Here is a 23,201-nt window from a genome sequence, read left to right on the forward strand (position 1 = left end):
ACCTTAAAATAAGAAAAAATTGTCCTCTGGAAGTATGTTCGCAAACGCTTCATTCAAGAGATATTGACTTCTGAATTAAGAACAATTTTGAACTAATCTAGGTTTATTCTATTCATTGCTGCATAGTAATCAAAATTTAATAATTAAATGTTTTATTCAAAATAATGGTCTCCAGCTCGGAGATAAGCATTGCACCTATCGACAGAATGAGTGGCTGATTAACATTATATATCTGTAATTTCTTCGCACGCTTGCACTATCCTCCATTTTAGTGATTGAAGATCAATAGGCACTTCATAAACTTTTTGCTGGAGAGCACCCCTACAAAAAAAAATCTAGTGGTGTTAAATCCGGGGAACGCGGAGACCATAGATCCAGCACGACCGATCCATCTTCCGGGAAAATAAATATTAAAAAAATTTTTAAACTAACGATTATTTGATATGAATGGACGGAGATTTGTTTACAATGCAAACATAAGCCTATCAATGATGTTCGATCTTCAAAACAAAAATAAAAAGAAACATTTTGAAATTATTCATTCCTATAGTTCTAAACTTCAGAAGTCAATATCTCTTGAACGAAGCGTTTGCGAGCATACTTCCAGAGGAAAATTTTTTCTTGTTTTAAGATTCTAAATTCATATTTCAAACTTGGCCATTTAACCCGGGATATGCAGATCAACCCTGTATATAGATAATAGCGTTTCATATTTGATCTGCATATACAAAGTATATGTTTCTATATCTGTATACTTTGTATATGCAGATCAAACATGAAACGCTATTGTCTATATACGGTTACTGATAGAGATGTAGGTTCTGTAAGTATCGTCGCATGTTTTTTGATATTTCAAAAATGCGCAACGATATTTACAGAGTCTACAGCTATCAGTAGAATAGCGACAATAATCTGTCACTTTTGATAATAGCAGCAGAGAAGTTCGCGTTTCATAGTACGCTATAAAAATGCTGCAAAAATTAAGAAGTTCTTGACATTAATAATAAATCAGTAGAATTTAAACATTGCATGCACAATATATCAACAGAAACTATTATATCGCCAGATATCGAGCTTATCTGCAAGCATGGCATGATGGTAAAACATGGATGGCAAAATCGCGCTTCCATCTCAAAAGATAATATGGAAAACACAGCAGAAACAATAATAACAGCTATAGGTTTAGAGTATTAACAATACTCTGGGAAAAGTGGCAGATAAAAGCCAAAGCGCGCTCATTGGTGTGCAAACTTGTATGTATTACGAAATTGATTTTTATATTTTTTTATCAATACTGAAGATGAACCAAAAATGGTCCAAAATGTTTGCGCACCAATAAATGCACTTTTATCTACCTATTTTTTTCACTTACAGTATTGCACAGCAGAAACGCAGTATAGTCTGTTGTCAAATAATGGTAAAAACACAGCCATATAATAAAATATGTTATATCGAGATATAGTGTTTTTTCGTTTACTGTTATACAATGTATATATCCTGTATTTAAATTTCGGTCACGACCGAATATAAAGACTGCAAAGCACGGCTAACAAGATTAGAAATTTATATTTATATTTATTTCTGTGCAAATAAAACAGGTGGAACCGAAAAAAAAGTTCTTTACCATTTTGATTTTTATATAATTATTGAGAAATTAATTAAAAAAGATTGATCAATTCACGTGACTATAAGCGCGCAGCAAAAAGGGACCATTAACGTGTTGGTTGCTAGGATCCATCGTTACATATTACACGTACGTAAGCTTTGTCATTCGTAAAACGCTCCTCCCAAGACTTCGTTGCGTGCCTAGTAGGCTATTGTCTGTGTTTTTAAAAGGAACTAATTCTTTAATGGAATTTTATTGAGTCATACAATCATTCGACACTAAAATAAATTTAAAAAACGAAAATGCTATTAAATTAAAGGGTATACTTTGGAGATATTAATAAAAAATGTCATTTTTTTAAAATATATCGGAAACGATGTAAAATACGAAAAAAGTACAAGGAACATTTTTATAAGAAATAAAATTTGCCATCGAATATGTGTAGAATAAAAAAAATTTTGCAATATCAAAAACCCAATAAATAAAATTAAAAAAGAATTGAAAAATAGTGAAAATTAAAATAAAATTTTTTTTTTACATTTTTGCGTATAACTTTATTTTTATCAGTCTAAGTGACTTTTTCGTAAAATTTTTTTTTACATTTTTGCGTATAACTATTTTTATCAGTTAAAGCAATTTTTTTATTCTAAGATAAAAAAAATAAATATTCTACGCTAAATAAATATTAACGCTAAAAAATTGCTTAGACTGATAAAAGAAAAAGTTATACGTAAAAATGTAAAAAAATTTTTTTTTTTAATTTTCGCTATTTTTTCCTTTTTAATTTTCTTTCTTTAGATTCCGATATCGCAAAAAAAATTTTTATACACATATTCAATGACAAATTTTATTTTCTATAAAAAAGTTCTCATGTTTTACATATTTTGCGTCGGTTCCAAGATATTTCAAAAACAATAAAAAATGACATTTTTTTATATATTTTCGAAGTGCACCCCTTAATTTAATTAATTATAATTATTTTCGTTTTTTTAATTTATTTTAATATCGAATGATCGTATGAATCAATAAAATTCCATTAAAGAATTAGTTCTGAATGACAATCGTTTTTTAACCCCAGGCATTAGCCTATAGCAACTGCAAATTTCTGCATTGTCTCTGGGCCGTCCTTTCTTGCAAGTGCTAATGCGAATAATTTCGGACGCCCTATATATATAATATATATATATATATATATATATATATATATGTCACATTGCATACTACATTTGTGACTGAAAAATTATAAATAGCGACTTCCTGGTAATATTTATGCAATATAATCAATAATATTTGATGTATGATAATTCAGTTGCATTTTTGTCACGTTTGATTACATGTTTGATTTCTTTTGTTGATCTCGGATATGATAGACTCGATATTTGCTGCTGGATTATGACAACAGACAATGCTTAATTTTTATTGCATTTTTGCTTTCATACTGTCAGTTTATGCTGGTACAAAGTAAACAATTGTGCACACAATGAATAGAAATCTACTGTGAAGTTATGATTGGATCTATTTCCATATTATCGAACATGTTGCTAATGTTTTTTGTGTGTATAATATCTGAGAATTTATCTTATTTATTGGTAAATTTTTCTTATTTTTTCTTATTTTGAATTATATGATTAAAGATATATATATATATATATATATATATATATATATATATATATATATTTAAATAAATATACATTTAAATAAATATATCAATTTTAATTTATAGTAAAAATATGCATAATTCTTATTTTGAATTCCAAAAAAATTTAATTTTTTTGTAAATAAAGTTTTTCTCTCTTTTATTGAATTTGATTTATATATTTTCCAGATCATTCATCCAACAATTACAGTCTGAATTGAAATATTGTTTCAACCGTATTATTAATTGTTAAATTATTAATAATTTTTAAATAATTTCTAAATAATAATTTTAATAATTACGCACGCTGTCCAGAAAGAGACATAAAAGCAAAAAGGGAAAGGAAGTGAAAAGAAGAAGTGATGACGCCTTATACTAAGGAAAGTTATAGGATAACTTGGCAATTAAGGAAAACGAGAATTTTAGGCCAACCGGCCTGAGATATGACAGCAATAGCAGTAACAGCTCAACGATCTTTAAGGACATCTTCGTTGCTATTAGCTGAAACAGCAGAACAGTGTCGATCATCATCATTGTCTAGGGGTTGCCAGATCTACGCAACCCGACGCGATCTTTTTATTCCAGCGATTGTCGATCCACGTCCAAGCAGGACAGTTCACTGTCCAGATTTAAATGCTTGTTTAGTAAATGAATCCCGTTCAAAACACGATCGAGTGGACTGTCAAACAATTCACTTTGGTTACGCGATTCCAATTAATATCGTGCCAGTTCATGACAGTCCTAAATTAGTTGAATTGGTATTAGATCAGTCTGCCGAATTTAGCGTCCAAGCAATAAATTTTCTACTCAATCATCATCCGCAATTGCGTAAACGACAGTGTTTCTATGAGATGGCCACAGCTAAGCATGATCTTCGTCAAAAATTCCCTGCAGACTCAACCTCTTCTGGTGAGGAGGATATTGCCGTTATCGCCAAGCAGATTAGCGATCATGCGGAAGCAATTTATCAAACATGGAAAAGTCGCGGATTAGCACCTACTGAAATCTTAACTTGTCACAGTAACGAAACTGCTGTTGACAAATTTGGTAGCGCATTAACACCTTGCAATTTACCCGCTATTGGGAATAATATTGGCAGCAAGGCAATGTCATCGCCTTTGCTTGAACATTCTTCTTCGACAGCGGAAGATATATTAACTCAAACGCCAAATATGGACAATGGCAACCTTGAAAAATTAGTCAACAATTTTGTAGTAGAAGATAAAGCTAGAATAGCCGCTTCCAAACAGAAATCGCCATCGAAGACATTGCCATCTTCTATACAATTTGCTTTGCAGAAGTTTGAGAAAAATTCTGTGCAACAGCAGCAGATAGCAACTTCCATGAAGAATAATATAACTCCGATCAATAATTCAAAGAAATTAACGAGTGTTTTATTGTCTTCACCGTTTTCGAACATATCATCGCAAATAGTAAAGCCTCAAATTTTTACGAAGACGCTTGGTTCTCATCATTGCGAAGTTTTTCTAGAGACGATTGAAACTACTTTCCCAGTAGATTTAACATCTTCCAAGAGAGCAACGCAGCAGAAGAGACCCGCTAGTATATTAATAGCGTCATCGCCCACTAGTTCCTCATTAAATATCGATTCAACGCACTCAACACGTTCGGGTTTAACAACATGGCCGCTAAAAAACAAATTAAATGATGTCAAAAACATCACAAATGTATCTCACGCATCAAGTAAGGCATCCCAACAAGAAGATATTGCAACAATTTTGCCAGTGAAAGACGAGAAAAAGTCGGTCGTGATAAAAAATTCGCGATGCGCGTATATCGATGAAGTTGCGCGGGAGGAAGAAAGATTGATAAATGCTTTAAAAACAGGCGCTGTCCTTACTGAAGAATCAGAAAGGACAATGATATCTGAACGTAAAAAACCGGCTATTAAGAAGGAAAAACCGAAGATTGAATCTATCAAGCCAATTATTATCGGAAGCCATACACATCATGCTACTAGCTTGGCAGTATCTAGCTCGGCAACGTCTAACTCAGCGGCATCTGATTCAATAGATATTGCTGTCAATATCGACAATGCTACAGCTGTATCCACTGTTCATAATCCGCTAATCAATGAATCAAAATCGCTCAATAAAAATGATTTGTCCGCTATGTCAGTAGTGGACTATGCTAAGATTAGATATAAGGCAGCTCAAGAGAATCCGCCTACTCAACAGCGGCTCGAAGAACAGCGAGCGTCCAGCCTTTCGTATCATTCCACCACGGAACAATTGGTCTCTAGCACAAGAACAAAATTCGAGATGGAGATACGAAAAGATAAAGATATTAAAGATTCAGATAAGCATTTAATAGCATCCAGATGGGGGCCGAGAATTTCTTCTCCACGACCTCGTTTAGAACAGAGTGTACCTCATCCGGAATTGACTAATCAACAAAAGCAACATATAAGAGCAGCCGCGGCAATTGGAACAGGCAACAATCCCGTCAGACCATTTCTTACTAGAGGTTCTGTAGCAGAACGTGTGCTTATCTTCGAAAAATGCCCGAGTGAATTACTATTGGACAAGCGTGGTCCACGACAGCCAGCCATTAATACGTGGAGAAGTGGTCATGAAGTGCAGAATAAAGCTCAGGTATTTATTCTATATCATGTTTTTATTATGCAACTTATTGGCATGTTTTAGTCCTTTTTTTATTTTTTACATTACTTAATATTTACATATTTGACATAATATGACGTTAATATTTGTCTCCGTTTTTTTAGATAGATAAACTAAGCTTACTATTAATATAAACTGTGTGTGTGTGTATGTGAATTATACATATAATATAATTATGTATATATATACACACCATAATATATATATATATATATATATATATATATATATATATATATACATATAGGGTGTCCGATAATTCGCGGATTACCCTTTAAGGGAAGGTAGAGCATGTTATTCTGAATAGAAAAGTCCTGTACCATTTTGTGATTTTCTCAATATTTAAGAAAATATTAATTTTAAAAGATCAGCCAACGAAGTGCCGCGAAAAGCTCGTGGCGCGAAAATGCCTCCCACTGTCAATTGATACTCGGTCCGCGGCGAAGCAATGGGAGGAGTAGTTTGCGAGCATGCTTCGCTATGGCAACCGAAAAAAATACACATAATGAAAAGATCACATACATAAAACGGAGCACGCATTATGTGTGTATTTCTTTTGGTTGCCATAGCGAAGCATGCTCGCAAACTGCTCCTCCCATTGCTTCGCCGCGGACCGAGTATCAATTGACAATGGGAGGCATTTTACATAATTTACAGATTTGGGGTTTTATAAAACTTTTTTTCATCAATTATTACTATTTTAGGGGACGCCAGCGATAATTTTTAACGACTATCCTAACATATATATATATATATATATATATATATATATATATATATATTGCGACGACTTTTCCCTTCGCGAGCTCGGAGCGCGTCCGCCGTCGCGATCTCTCCGTCGCGCGGATGTTCCGTTGCGCCGGCGAACGGGAGTACAATTCGCCGGTCGGGAGATACGGGAAAAGGGATCGTCAGCAAAAACACAGGGAATCGATAAATGGTTACACGCCGGGAGGGAACGGGGTGGAAGGTGATCCGCGCGTGCCGTGACGAAACTTTAAAACTCGCGAGAATTGCAATTGGGCGCCAGATACGGTCTTGCACGTATTAATTTTCGTCAAATACGCGGGAGGAGCGCGAAAAAGACGCGAAGAAAGAATCCGATTTCGTCACGGGCGGGCTAGCTCACCTAACGGTAGAGGAACAGGGCTGATGTTGAACCCACACGATATAGAAGCAAGAGGCGACACAGACAGAGCGACAAACACGCGAAAAAGAAATTAAATTCGTCAAGCGTAACAAAGAAATAACAGCTTTATTAATTTAGAAACGGTGCGTCCGAATGATAAACAAAGATAAACGGTGGTAGGTCCGGTATCGATAAATTCGCGGAAGCGAGTCTGGGTGTTAGAAACGGCTTAGCGCTACAGAAAATAAGACGCCGTTAAATCAGAGTCGATCGGGCCAGGCCCGAGCGCAATTATACCAGGTCGATTATCGGACCCCTCGCGGATCGATAATATTTCGCTCGCTGTTCTGACATGCCGTACGAGTATCACATGCATCCAGTGCACCCTTAGCATGCACCTCGCTAATCTAGCTCGCAACGCTCAGAACGATACTCCATACTTTCTACGAAATCACTACCTCAATCATCCATTCTAACGCATACGATTCGACAAAGAATATAATAAACCGAAATATTCGCACGAAACGCCCTCACTCTCGACGGTTAACAACAGGAATATCTAATCGCAAGACACACTCACACTCGGCGATTAACAACAAGAATACCTAATCGCGAGACACACTCACACTCGGCGACCTCACACATACACGACTTAGACGGCGAGAAATTACGCGCTAATATATTACGCAGAGTCTCGGTCCGCGATCTCCAGAGAGACGATATACAACGCGCAATATTTCTAGAGTCCAATACTCGAGACGTTTCGGGGCTCGGATCGCTTGCCGACGGGGCCGTGTCGCTAATACAATTACGCAACCATGACGCGATAATCGCTAAATTTCCGAGCGGAACTCGAACGCGAACACAACATTAAAGTACGGCCTCGACGGCAGAACGACGCGATCCCGATATCGCGAACATGCGTGGCTAACACGTAGCGGGATAACCTCACCGGCACGATGCTCTCCTCTCGAAAGTCCGGAGGTTCGGCAGCTCCTCCTCGTTCGGTCTCGTCCTCTCGGGGTCCTGCCGCAATCGCTCTCACACTCCTCGCTCTCTTCCGAGATCTCTTCTCGCACGCCCACGCCTGTTTCGCTCGCGTATTTCGCTCTCGCTCACAGCACGTCTAACACTCTCACGCTCGCGCCAGTCTGACCCGGGAGCACCGCGATCTAGAATCGGTAATGCCGGGCCAGCCAGGGATGCGCAACCGGGGTGTTATCACGGCCAATCACGCGATAACACGCGAGGCAGCCGTCTGGCGGTACGCTCATGATCGTACTGGGGGCGCGCGCACCCCCGAGATCGCGATCAATATTTTTCCACGGGGAAACTCTCCTTCGGAGAGGGCCTTGGCGGATTCCCGATCTTGGAAGCGAGGAATGCAACGGTGTCCCTCGCCGACCTCCTCTTTTTCTCGCCGTGCCTCGTGACGATGGAGCTCCTTCAGGATCCTTCGGGGCACGTCTCTGCACGATCCTGCGTCGAGGGGCGAGGATCCTCCTCGTCCTCTCGCGCTTCTCGCTACGCTACCGAATTCGGTGGTTGATAATTCCTTTACTTTTTCCTTTCGTCCTCCCGAAGGTCGTCTTCCGAGTTGTTGTGATCGTTGTTTTTGATGCGGCCGTTTTCACGCTTCTCCGGTAAGGCTCCCGTGTTGTATCAAAATAAGGAAATAATAATACAATTAAAAAGATGAAATAAATCCGACAAATAACGCCCCTATGGAGATTTCGGTACGGCTCTAATGTTTTGAGACTGGTGTGGATGCGTTTTCCGTGCTCAGCGATCGGAGAGAGATCCGGTGGACGTGCGCGAGACGGCAACGTCACACCATATATATATATATATATATATATATATATATATATACATTCTATATATATATATATATATACAGTCGGACATTCTACAGTCGAACATCCTATATATATATATAGGATGTCCGACATGTAAGTGATTAAATAAAAGGTGGAGATAGATTGTGTCAAATTGAGTTGAAAAGTTCTGAATCATTTTTTTTATATAGGACTTAATAAAGTCATTGTTGAGTAAGGTCTGGTCAATCATTGTCTTTAGCTGGGCGCACATCGATGAGCCGCTCGCCTCATAGTGTGCGTGAACGCTCAACTGTGGCGCATCACTACCAGGCACGCGGTTCACTGATGTGTGTCTGACTAAAGTGATTATTGATTTTACTCAATAATAATTCCTTTATTAAAGATTATACAAAAAAATGATTCGGCATTTTTGACCCAACCTCCCTTCTTTTTTTCGTTTGGTCACTTACTTGTTGGACATCCTGTATGTAGATGATAAACTTAGTTTCCGCCGCTTTTTTGCTTGAAAAATGCATTTATTTCAATAAGAAAATGAATTAATAGATCGATCAAAATATTATCCATCGTTTTCTATGACTTTCCTATCTTTCTTGCAAAAGTTGGATTCCGCGACGGTAGAACGACCTGTTTTTTAAAGTAATCCAGTTAATGGTCCAAAAATTAACTAAGTTAAGTTAAAAGTTATTAACTTTTTAATTTAACTTTTATTTTTTTTAACTAGTTACTACCCAACCTTGATTATATAAAAGTAAAAGCAATCGTATAAAAGCCGATGATGTAATTAATCATATCGAGATACGTTGATCTCCTCTTTGCATTCTTCGTAATCCTAATATTTTGTAATAGAATATCGATATTTTCTTCATTTACATAACAAATTTTCATTTTCAATTTACATAACATTCACAAATTATAACGAAATTGGAATACAAAATTGTGATTTTTTGCTAAACTCGATATTCTGTTTATTAATCAGCATGATAATTTTTATAGATATTTTATAAATAGATATCTATTTTTTTCTTTAAATAAAATAATTTTAAAAATTTAACTCAAATTCTTATTTCTAGACTTACACGAAAGGAAAGCCTCAGCAAAAGAGTTTGCCGCCACATACAACTTTGCAGAGACAGGTGAAAGCTAACAGGAATATTTATATACCAAGGTTTGTATATAATGTGAGTCTCGATTGCGCACATTACCGATCGGACACGACAAAATTTCCCGATAGGACACAGACCCGATCGGACACAGACCTGATCGAACACTGGTTCGATCGGGCCTGTGTCCAATTGCAACCATATGTGTCCGATCAAGTCGGTGTCCGATTGGATCTGTGTCCGATCGGGCCGGGGTCCGATCGAACCTGTGTCGGGAAATTTTGTCGTATTCGATCCGTAATGTGCGCAAACGGGACGATCCCATATATAATACTCTGAAAAGTATCGACAAGCATTTATTCTTGTACCAAATTAATTCAATTGCAGAGAATATGGGTATTTATTTCATTAACGGTCTTTGTGCACTATGCGGGGCCCTATGCGAATAATGATTGTGAGACCCCTATACACGGTACAATTAATAAAATTGTACATAGGAAAGAAAGGAAAATAGAAACAAACAAAAAAAAATTTATTGATATAAAAATTATTATTATTTTATAGAAACACAATTATTTCCAAAACATATATTTTTAATTTAATTTAAAAAAAATGATTAAATTACATTATTGCTCAAAATATTATGTAACATTAATTGCATGTGCTTAACCGATGCTAACCGAGTCTATTCCATTTAAATGTGTAATTTTAAAATAATGTTATCTTTTTTAGATTTTATTTTCCAGGAGGAAAACCAGTTCCTCTCTCGCAATTGGAAACGATTCTCTCAAAAATTACTGCAGTTTTTCAAAGTTTACCGAAATGTTGTGCTTCTCGCGCGCAATTCCATATTATTACAAAGGTCAGAATTTATACATATTTTTAATTAAAATAATTTAATGATTATTTTTAATCCAATCATTATTTTTCCTAAGGAAAAGCATTAAAATTATCAAACTTTAATTTGCTATATTTCCTAAACCAATGCTGTCCTTCACTTGATTTTTGCGGAGAATTACTCAGAACAACTACCGCTGTAATGTATCTAATTTGCTGTCACAAAATCGGTGAAATATGATCTATTTTACATATTTATCTTATACACTTTATTAAATTACTAAGGAAATCCTAATTTATTTAGAATTGATTAGAAATTGATAACACATAATCAACTACTTAGCTAGTTGCTTTGATCATGTATCTATTTTAAAAAAGTTAATTTTTTAACAATTTTTCATTGTGTAAATATATGTTGTATATATATATATATATATATATATATATATATATATATATAATAAATTTGAATACTTTTCTATATATTTGGCGTATATTTTTATCTTTTTAAATTATTTATCTTTCAAATTAATAAAAATTAATAAATGGGCTTGAAAATTAAATAGCATGTAAGTATCATGTCACTTTGCTCTCTCTTGTGTCATTTGTTTGTAAGACATTTTTACCGCCCGACTTTACATTGTCCGCAACATTTCATCATCCGCGAAATTTTATTGTTTGATGTTTCATCTTCCATGATAGTTCATCATTTAGTACGTTCATTTGTCTCGTAATATTTTTGTTAATACTTCTCAATTTGCGACATTCTGTTCGTTGTGTCTATTTGGATGTGAAATAAAATTTAGTTCCACATAGGTGTATAACTTTCCGCACAAAGTGAAATGCAGCCCATATTGCCCAATGCTTCAGATTCTAAATAAAATTTGTAATTGTACAGTTTCAGATGTATCTGTAAGTTTTCACGCGAAGCAAGGTTCAGTTCATATTACCTGATGCTCTGGATGCGAGATTTATAATTATACAATTCTATATGGGTTTTCAAGTTTTCGCGAGAATATTTTTAAATGTCGTAATTTTAGGGATTGTAAATATTAATGTAGGATTCAATATTAAAAACAGTATATATTTGAACAAAAGATACAAAAGTAATTCGGGATCGCAACAATATGTCTCGCTACGTTTCGTTTCATCCACACTGAGTCCCTCTTCTTTTCTTCAGCGCCATCTAACCTCCTCGTTATCGTAGCATATATCGCCATGCTCGCTTAGCGGTTAATTTAAAATCATATCCCACATTCGGCCATTCTGCATAATCATGCGTCTCAGATGATTCTTACAAGTATTGCATCATTCTTAATACGTAAATTATAAAACAAAATCATATAAACTAAAAATTCTTTGGAAGTTAAACCGAACCAAATCATATAAACTTATTCTCTATACCTTAGAACTATGATTAACGTTAGATTAAAATACTATCAGGCATAACGCTTATGATAATGTTTATTTACCTCTAACATGTGTCCACGATTTTAAATATTCGGCGTAGGTGGATATATGTAATGATCCTCATGATCTCCTACTTTAGTAACATCATATGTATCATTCAACTTAGTTTTTTTAATTTCAATTCCTAAGTATTTTGCTCGCAATTTATGGCTTGATCCGAGTAGGATTCTCTTTATTGCCACTAAAGTCCCCTATATTGTATTTGGATAATTTTCTATGTCTGAGATTATATATTTTACAATTCTCGGATTGCACTTTTAATTCTTATTCTTTTGCCTTAATCCTAAATTGATTGCGCTCTTCCTCGAATTGTAATTGAAATTCTTCTTCTATCATTTCGAGCAGTTTAAGATCAAATTTATTACGCATTTTTATTCCAAATAATAACTCAAAAAGCGTCGTAATTATACTGCGATGATAAATTAAATTCAACACCTGCTATACTTTTCCGACATGTTTGTATCATTTATTAGGATCGTCTATCGAAAATTTTGAAAGTATCGATATAATCGTTCAGTTTAAACGCTCTATTTGATCGTTAGCTTTTGGTAAGCCTATGGTGATAGTTATATTCTTAATTTATTCGTCTTTACAGTAATCATTGAACTCTTAGGAGGTAAAAGCTGTTCCTCTATCAGTTACAATGCACACAGGGTTTTCAAATATTTCTTTTTGTAAATTTAGTTTAGCTATAACTTAATGCGTTGTTTTATTTTTGGTTGGATACAACCATACAAATTTAGTAAAGCTATCTATTATAGCTAAAATATAATTATAACTCTTATTAGTCGTTTCTAAGGGTCCTAAATGATCGGCATGATACGTATGCAAGGGGGTATCGGGTTTTGATATCGGATGTAAAAAACCGTCTTGTTTGCCTATTTTATGATTAATTTTATGATTAAAATACAAGGTACGCAATGTAATATTTAACTTTTCTTTTTAAATCGCGTATATAATACTTTTGTGATTCTTCAATCCGTTTCGCGGCTAAATGTCCTTTTTCATGCATCGTTAGTATAATATCGGTTTCCATAGATTTAAGTATCACAAGCAAATCACGATCATCCTTAAACTTAAGTAAGTTCTGCACATAATATAATTATTATATAGTTTATCTTTTAAAATTGCTATTATAGCTTTAATTTCAGTGTCCTGATTTTGTTGTATTTTAATAATTAAGCACGTTGATACCGCCATAACAGGATGTCTGCTTAGAACATCTACGTGTTTCATTCATGTTCTCGCTTTATGCTCTATAATATAATCGTAATCTTCTAGTAACAAGGCCCATCTAGCAACACAAGTTGTCAAATCTTTCCTACTCATAGTGCACTGAAACGCTGCACAATCAGTTAATATCTTAAATTTAATTCCTAGCAAATACACTCTAAATTTTTTAATTGCTTCTATTATCGCTAATACTTCTAACTCAGAGCTACAATAATTTCTTTCCTCTTGCTTAATTTTCTTACTCATATAGTAGACAAGATGTAACAGATAATCCTCAGGTGATTTTTGCATCACACCCGCATACAGTCCCGTTTCCTTCTATGTTCTGTTGCCATCGGTCACAGTCCCAATCGGACTCAGGCTCGATCGAACACAAATTCAATAGGATACAGTTTCGATCGGACACATATGGTTGCAAATTGGACACCGACCTGATTGGACACAGGCCCGATCGGACATAGGTTTGATCGGACACAGACGCATATTAAAGTACATGCATGGACAGGAAACGCGCGGATCTGTGTCCGATCGGAAAATTTTATCGTGTCCAATCCATAATGTGCGCAAACGGGACGATCCCATTTTCAAACAGAACTTATCTGCGATGTGCAATAATCGAAGTGGTGGCATGGCTCACTGAATAGCGCTCAAGTTTCGTAAGTGCAGGATCGCTGGTTAGAAAATCCCTGTATGTAATTTTTTAATTAAATTTTTTAATTTTGTGTAATTTTTTTTTCCTATTTCCAGCAGCATTTTAGCATTAAATAAATAAATATTACGCTAGTTTTTTATAATAACATTTAATTTTTAATATTTTGTTTCATATTTTTTTGATGAAAATTCGTGCAATGATATCAAAATGTTTTTTACAAATAAATAAAGCAACAATAAGGGAAAAGTAAATGAATGTTTAATTTAAGAAATATGTTCATTAAAACAAAATAATTAATTATAATAATTAATAATAATAATTACATAAACAATTCATAATAATTAAAAATGTCTTTTTTTAATGTTAATGCTAATTGTAAAATGCTGCCAAAAAAAAAATAATTTATTGTATATAATTATTTGTAAAAAAATTTTTAATTATTGTGATTTGTTGTTTATACAATTATTTTTATTAATTATTGTTATTAACTATTATTTTATTTTAATTAATATATTTCTTGAATTAAACGTTGTTCATTCCCTTATTTTTTCTATAGGAAGCATTTCGATATCATTGCACAAATTTTCATCGAAAAATATCGAACAAAATATTAAAAATTAATTATTATGAAAAATCCGCGTAATATTTATTTATTTAATGCTAAAATGCTGCTGGGAACAAAAAAAGAATTACATAAAAATTAAAAAAAAATTACAGGGATTCTAACCAGTGATTCCGCATTTACAAGATTTGAGTGCTATCCGCTGAACCACGTCACCATTGATTATTGCACATCGTAAAGCGATTAAGTTCTTTTTTTTTAATTTAAAATCTTTTATATTAATTTTCAGACAAACGCGTGAGAAGCGTGTTCTATAACTTTAACACAATTTTTTTCTCATTGAGGACTATAGATAGAAAAATCACCGCTTGAATTGGCGTCGGGCATGTCTGGCCTCCCCTTGTTAATAACTTTTTTAGCCGTTGAAATGCATCCTTGGCTGTTTCGTTAAAAATATATGGTAGGTCTTTCTGCAACAGATTACTCAAAGGTTTAGCTATGATTAAATATAAAGGAATAAATTTTCTGAAATAGCCCGATAAGCCTAAAAAGGTTTGAATATTTTTCAATCCTTGTGGCTCTGGATAATCGATTACGGCTTTAATCTTTTCTGGAGAAGGATAAACTCTGCTCCCGTCCTATATGACCTAAATATACAGTAGATTTTTTATGAATTGACACTTCTTGAAATTTAATTGCAAATATATATATATATATATATACTCTCTATCTATACCATACTCTCTCGCTGTTTTTAATACTAGTCGCAGACGAAGCAATGCTTCTTGTTTGTTCACAGTTGGTATGACTAAATCATCTAAATAAAGTAAAACAATATTCTGTTTAATTAATTCCCAAAATGTGGCACTTATAAATCGTTAAAAAACTCATGGTGAATTTCACAACCTGAAAGAAACTTTTAAAAATTGATATTGATCACAATGCGTTACAAAAGAGGTATACTTCCTATTTTCTTTTTCTACCACGTGAAGAAACGTTTTTTAGGTCTAGCGTACTGAACACACATAAATTTCTAATTTGTCTAACAAATCTTCGATTAAAGGTAATGGATGACCATCTTTTTCAACAAATCTATTCAATTTTCTATAATCTATATACACTCGCGGCGAATCGTCTCTTCTTTATTATTACTACTGGGCTTGAATACTCTGATGTACACGCTTCTATAATATCATCGTTAATCAATTCTTAATCCACTTTTCTCTCTTGTTTCTCTACAATTTCTCTTTCCGGCGCGGGTAAACGATAAAGTTTTTAAGCGATTAGATTATTTTCTTTAAAAATAATACGCAGGTTAACATTAATCGTTTATATTTACTTGGTCAATCTGACGCGACCATATTTTCGACTTCTTCACGAATTTTTGAGTTAGTTGTATTGCCGATATCTAATGATTGTTTATCAAATACACTGATTTGCGCTAAAAACGTGGTAGATATACGAATTATTATTCCGTTCGCGTTAATAATTACTTCCGTCATATTTAAGATATTATTACTGATTATCATATTTATACTCATCGCATTTTGTGGAACAACATAGTGCATGGAAATTCTTCATTATCTATTTTAACTACTGAAAACAACTTATGGACCATGCTTCTTCTTTTCCGAAACCAGCTAAATAGATAGTTGTATTCATTAATTGCCCAAAATTGATTTTACTGTAAATATCCTTGTGCATTATAATAACTTGACTGCTCATGTCAATCAATGCATTTACACACGTATTATTAATCATTATCTTTTTTAATATTTTATTATTAAAACAAATGACTGTGTTTACCGACTGTTTTTTATCTACTTTACTTTTTTGTACCATATTGCACTGAATAGCCGTATGCCCGAATTTCTGACACTTGAAACATTTTTTGCCTAACTCTTTTTTCTTACAGTCTCTAGATTTATGCCCTTTGGCTCCGTAGTTATAACATCGTGTCCCAGAATCTTGCTCTTTAGTCGACGTCTTTTTTGACGAACTACACACTTCTCTTCGCTGTTTCTTCTCTTCCCATATATTCACTTTTTTTCCTGCTTTTTGCCTTCTCTTGATTTTTCTTCCGTATAGCTTCGTACACTTTTAGCTTTTCTTCAATCTTCCAATTTTCTCCATATAGCACTAGTTTTTCTGTTAGCATCGTCCTGAATATCGTCTACATATTGAATAAGTACATTCGATTCTAATCTTCTTCGTGATGTCAATTCTTTCATCACCAAATAATATTTTTGTAGCGTCTCCCGTTTCTTCATTTTTCTTTTTAGCAACATTTCATGTAATTGTTGATTTTATCAGAAAATTCTTTTTTCAGAATCGATTTTATCTTTTTTCATTTCTTAATAATGCCCTCACTTTCCACCAATATTTTGGCAGAGCCCATCAATGATTTTTTGATAAATACTACCTTCTGTCCAGTTGAATAAAGTAGCTGTATCTTCAAAATCAGTTATCCATCTTTCGACATATGGAGGATATACGTCGATATCATTAAAAGATTTAATCGAACTTTTCACATTTTTATATTCTTATTCGTCATGGAAAAGTTCATTAGTGTCTGCTTTTTTTCTCGTGCACGTTAGTTTTCATTTTTACTTAGCCTTTCTTCATCTTCCTCGGCCTCCTCTGATTTCTCATTCTTCATTCTCGCTTGAGTCATCTGCACGCGTTAATGTATTCAAATCCATTAAATTATTGCAAATTCGGGTACTCACTTCTTCTTTATTTCCATCGTATTCTAAACCAAGAATATTATAATAAGGTACGAGATCATCAAGAGTCAATCGTTTTGCATATTCCAACTTACTGACATATTCTGGGAAACCCTCTCTAAAAATAAAACCTTGAAAGTCTCCGAGATGCTGCCGACTTTGCGGTCTCCATCGTTTTAAAAAATGAGCTGATGCCTTAATGACCGCCAAATTCTTCATCAAGTTTGTCACTAAATATCTGATTCCGTTTTGCGTCCTATCGGATTTGTTTTTCATCTTTAATTTTGTGCACTTTTTCTTGCGTCTTTGCCTGTCGGCTTTATTATATCTCTTGTTCACTCACTCGACCACTGACTCACTCTTCTTTCTTTGTCCTGTAAATGCATCGTTAATTGCGTCGGCATTTCTCGTCGTAATACTCATTACTCTCCACACAAGCTTTATCCCAAAATTGGACGAGCCTCCAATTGCGTTTTGTAGGATTTAATATTAAAAATATTATATATTTGTATATATTTGAACAAAAGATACAAAAGTAATTCGGGATTCGCAACAGTATGTCTCGCTACGTCTCATTTCACCCACACTGAGTCCTTCTTCCTTCCTCCAGCGTCATCTAACCTGAGGCGCTCTTTGCTGTCGCAGTATATATCGCCACACTCGCTTAGCGGTTAATTTAAAATCATATATTAATAGTAATATTATGAAAAACGATAAAATGTATTATAATATATTAAAGTCATATCTTATTGATTTAATCATCACTTTCAAGGGGAGGGCGCGTGATCCAGTAAACGGATTTTAAAGAAACTTTGTGATATTGTAGTACTTTCCTAAGACTTCAATTCTGCAAAGCGGCAGGACCCACTTCTCAAGCATTTAAAAAAAAAACGCATTTGAAAATTACGCGACGAGCGTATACTAGTAATTTTGACACTCATTTACCGGAGCCGGCGTGATAGATAGAATACCAGTCTAGTACGCTGGAGATCTAGGTTCGGTTCCTGGCAGGATGCCTTTTTTTATTTATTTTTTAAAATCTAATTGCAAATTTTAAAAAAATGTTATTTTTAGCTTGTTATTAATTTGTGTTATTAATTATTTAGAAATTGTTGTAAAATGTTAAATTATTTTTACATAAATTAATGTAAAAGTTACCGGTATACGCTCGTCATTTTTAAATGCGTTTTTCTCAGAAACTGCCGCTTTGCAGAATTGAAGTCTTAGGGGAGTACTACAATGTCACAAAATTTCATTAAAATCCGTTTCCCGACTCACGCCTTGTTAGATATATTGCAGAAGGAGTGTTTTGAGTAATTATGTCCATAACAATCAAGACAGATGGCGTTGCTTTAGGAGATATAACAAAATAAAGTTTCACACTTTTTTTCAGATATTATAAAATAACATTAGGAAAAGTTTGTGTATGTTGTATTTGCTATAGAATAGAGATTGAAAAAGTATTTAAAAGTTTACATTTACGGAATAAGTACATGATCGTAAATATTTTGTCAATAGGTCGGTTTCACTATTTCTTAAAGCTTACTTTCAATTCAACATGCAAGTAAGCTTTCAACATGTGACTTTTTGAATCTTATCTTGAAAAATATTATTTATTGAATACGTGAGTGAGGTAGGAGCTCTGCCCCTCCTCATCTTAAAAAAATTTTAATCTAACTCAATCTAACTTTACTTTTAAAACTGAAAATAGTTTTAGGTTAGCTTAAAATTATTTCGTGATTAGGGTACAAGGAAAGGCGAGAAGCTCCTTTCTTGCATATGCATAAATATTGTAAATAGTTTTTTTTAATCAAAAGATAACAAATTATTACAGTATACCCAAACTTTAATGTCAAACTTCAATTTGTTATATCTTCTACCAATGCCGTCTGCCATTTGATTCTTGCAAAGAATTACTCAGAATACTTTCCCCTATTTATAAGTGGCGATTAAATCGTTGAGATGCGATCTTTAATGCATATTTACCAAAATCAGAAAGTATCAAATATATGTCGATTATGGGTACGCATCTAAAGATAGGTTAGCATAGGACGAGAATCATTATTCAGCAGAAAGTTTTAGCCAGAACTTGCGGGAGAAAAAATTGAAGTCAGACAACTGCTTAAAAAGTTAATGGTGGAAAAATGAGAACTAAAAAATAAATTCATAGTTTTACAAAAACGCAACTTATCAATGGAGAGTATAATAAGCATAAAATCAAAGCCGTGTCTGTACGAAATTCACATAACGCTTCGCAAGACTTAAACTGTCAAACAGACGCAGAAGACAAATACTGAAAACAAATGAGATCAACAAGGCAAAACAGAAGCAGATGTAAAATCAAAATAGTGCGGTAAAGTGCAATAAATTTAAATCTTATTGAATTTTTCGATAATCGATAAGTAAGAAGAATTGAACAAGGCTTATTATCTAAAATCTATATGTTATCCCAATCAAACTCACGGTTCTCATTAATTATGTGCTTAGTTATCACAGAAGTCTGAGAACAAGATCTATTTATATGATTATATTCTGTAATATAATGTTTTTAATGATCATTTTGGCCAACATAGGATGCATTGCAATTCTTGCAATCAATTTTATAAATCACGTTATGATTTGATTGAGGCAGTGGACTTTTATGCATCTTGATGAAGGATTTCAAATTATCAAAACAAGTGCAAGCCAAATGTAGATGAGTATTTTTAACAATGAAATTAAATTTTTTCAACAAGGATTTGATAAGGCAAAAGAAAAAAAGGATGTGAATCATCCGAAAATTTTCCTGTTCAGTCAAATTATTTTGATGTGGAAGATATTTCAATCTAAAATTGATAGTATCAAAAATTTGTTCTGGAGTATGACTGTTTTTTAAAACATTAATTTTCCTAAAATATTAATAACATTAGTTTACAAATTTTACCCTTTTTTTAGTGCCAAAAATAAAATCAACTTTTTTTGACATATTTTGAGGTGCTGATTTCGAATCTGCAGCCAGAAAAATTCTATCGAGTCAAATTTTTTAGACCTGATAGAAAATTAGCAGCACTACAAGTTACCTTACAATTTCATTTTATTATATCACATTTTTTCACGAAAATATCGGTCGAGTTGTTTTCCTTTATATTATCGCGTAAAAATGTCGATAAAGAATATGCGGTGTATAATATCATAAAAATAAAGAATAAAAGTATAAGACTGATCTAAATTATTTTTGTTATATTTGTAGACAATATATTATATTGTTGAAAAAAGAGGCCGCATAATTATAGAATCACTGAAACTCGTCTATTTACATTACTTTGATTTTGCGGTCGATAACCAAGATGATGAATGAACTCCGCATTTATTTTGCAATAGTTGCAAGGCCATTTTGCATAGATGGGCAAGTGAAGAGAAAGTTTATTTGCCTTATAGTATACCACAATGCTTTGAAAAGAGCCTGCAAATCATGATAAAGATTGCTATTTTTGTTAAGCAAAAATTGTTGAAATTGATGTAAAGAACATTCCGTGAAATATGCCGATGTTTTATCAGCAACAAAGTCAGTCCTTCGTTTAAACAATCAACCAATATCATTTTATCCTGGTGATATCAATAGTATTGAATCGGAACTATCCTCTAATGAAGCAGCTGGGAATAATGGCAGTGAATTCATGATCGAAACAAATAGTTATTTAGTGACTCAACCAGAGTTAAATGATTTAATTCGAGATTTGCATCTATCAAAATAAAAGTAGAGATATTGGCATCACGTTTACAGCAACGGAAACATCTTGCAGATGGGAACAAAATGATCATTTATAGAAACAGAAGCAAACTATTTGCAATTTAAAAAAAAGTACAATTTGTTTTTGCACTGATGTTAGAGGTCTATTTAATCAAATGAATCAGTACGATGCAAATGAATGGCGTTTGTTCATCGACAGTAGCAAATATAGTTTAAAGATTATTCTTCTCCATATTGGAAATGGAAAGCCTATCTATTTCAATTGATTATGCTGTAAACATAAAAGAAATGTATGCTTTGATGAATTAAATATTTAAATTTATCAAATATGAATAGTACAAATGGAAAGTAAGCGGCGATCTTAAGGTGATTTCGGTTTATTAATTAGTTTGTAAAGTGACTTCACTAAATATTGTTGCTTTTTATGTCTAGGGAACAGCCGTGCGACGCAATCTCTCTCATTACAAAAGAAAACTTTGGCCTGACAGAGAGTGCTATTCGGGCAAAGAAAATGTTAAGAATGTATCATTGATCAATTCAAAAAAGTTTTCCTTCCCACCACTTCATATTAAACTTGGCCTAATGAAAAATTTTGTAAAAGCTTTAGATATAAATAGTGCTGTGTTTAAATATTTGGTGACCGCGTTTCCACAAATTTCTTATGGAAAAATTAAGGAGGGCATATTTGTGGATCCTCAAATTAGAAAATTGCTTTATGACAAAAAGCCTGTGAAATGTTTATCACTAAAAAAACCTACAGCATGGTAATCATTTCAACGTGTTGTCCATAGTTTCTTGGACAAACAAAAAAAGCGCCAACTAAAAGGAAATTATTCAGGAATTATTAAAAAACTATAACGAAATAGGTGCACATATGTCGTTAAAAATTCATTTTTTACATTCACATCTTGATTCTTTTCTGGATAACTTGAATGCGACAAGTGATGAGCAAGGTGAATGTTTCCATCAGGATTTAATGACAATTGAGAAACGTTATCAAGGATATTTGGACGAAAACATGCTAGGCGATTATTGCTGTACGTTAATACGCGAAACTGATCGTAAGTCCTAAATAAAAAACCATAATTTAATGCTCAACATTTCTAATTTGTTTACTAAATTTAATCAAAAATTTACTATATCGTAAAAATGACTTTTTTAATATTTTGAAAACCAGATCCGATAGAATTTTTTTGGTGGCAGATTCGTGTTCAGCGTTTAAAATTACTCTAGAAACAGTCTTCAAATGTTCTGGTACAAAACCTTGTAAACTAGTGTAATAAACATAAAATTTTTTTGGTGATACATTGAATGGGGGAGAAGAAATTCTCTATCAACAAAATTAATAATAGCTAATAATCTTCTTTTATGACAAAAAAGAAATTGTGAATGAAAATTTAAGTATCTCCTCGAAAAAAATCGCTTATGTTAATCAGCTTATGTCAATCAAAAATGAGATGTCTCTCGTAAGAGATAATTGTAATATTCAACAAAGTAAGGCAGTTGTTAAAGTCTATTTTCAACGTAAATTTTATCCATAAATGCAAAGAATTGAATATGTATATTCAAGACTGAAACAAAAAAAAATGCAGGAATGGCTAGCGTTATATATACATACCATTTCAAAAGTAATGCACATTGTAGTAACGCCGCGGACTGGATGGTGCAATCTCAATGAAATTTTTGGACAGATGTGTGGAGAACTTGAGGAAGCAATATGTATTCTAAAAAAACTTCTATAATGCGTATCATTATGAATTGACAAGTATTATAAATGGCCTCTGCAAATTCTTCAGATTGTGTCACATGAATATCAATAATCGTAGATAGAATATCAATAATCAAGATTGAAGCTTTGGCCAAAAATCCAACAAATATTTATAGTGCTGAAGTTTTAATGCTCAGACAGTACTCCATATTTAGACAAACAATTTGCAGAAAAAAAAATTTGGCCTAATGTTGGTCAACAAGTTGATCTTGTTGTCACAATATCTAAAGCGTCTGCAAAGGCCATTTCTAATACTTGTCAATTCA

At 33.4% G+C, this 23,201-nt stretch overlaps 1 protein-coding gene across 3 annotated transcripts in view; it reads left to right on the forward strand.

Annotated features, from left to right (window-relative positions):
• Positions 1-23,201, forward strand: part of LOC126849659 (serine/threonine-protein phosphatase 2A regulatory subunit B'' subunit alpha) — a 99,173-nt gene that overhangs the window by 14,869 nt on the left and 61,103 nt on the right. For all 3 annotated transcript variants that reach the window (XM_050591713.1, XM_050591704.1, XM_050591722.1), the window contains exons 2-4: positions 3,561-5,860; positions 9,928-10,022; positions 10,690-10,819. In XM_050591713.1, the coding sequence (XP_050447670.1) occupies positions 3,689-5,860; positions 9,928-10,022; positions 10,690-10,819 (2,397 nt within the window). In that variant the 5' untranslated portion in view covers positions 3,561-3,688. The remainder of the gene's footprint in view (positions 1-3,560; positions 5,861-9,927; positions 10,023-10,689; positions 10,820-23,201) is intronic.

The sequence above is a fragment of the Cataglyphis hispanica genome, chromosome 1 (assembly GCF_021464435.1).
Source record: "Cataglyphis hispanica isolate Lineage 1 chromosome 1, ULB_Chis1_1.0, whole genome shotgun sequence".
In the NCBI taxonomy this organism is placed as follows: Eukaryota; Metazoa; Arthropoda; class Insecta; order Hymenoptera; family Formicidae; genus Cataglyphis; species Cataglyphis hispanica.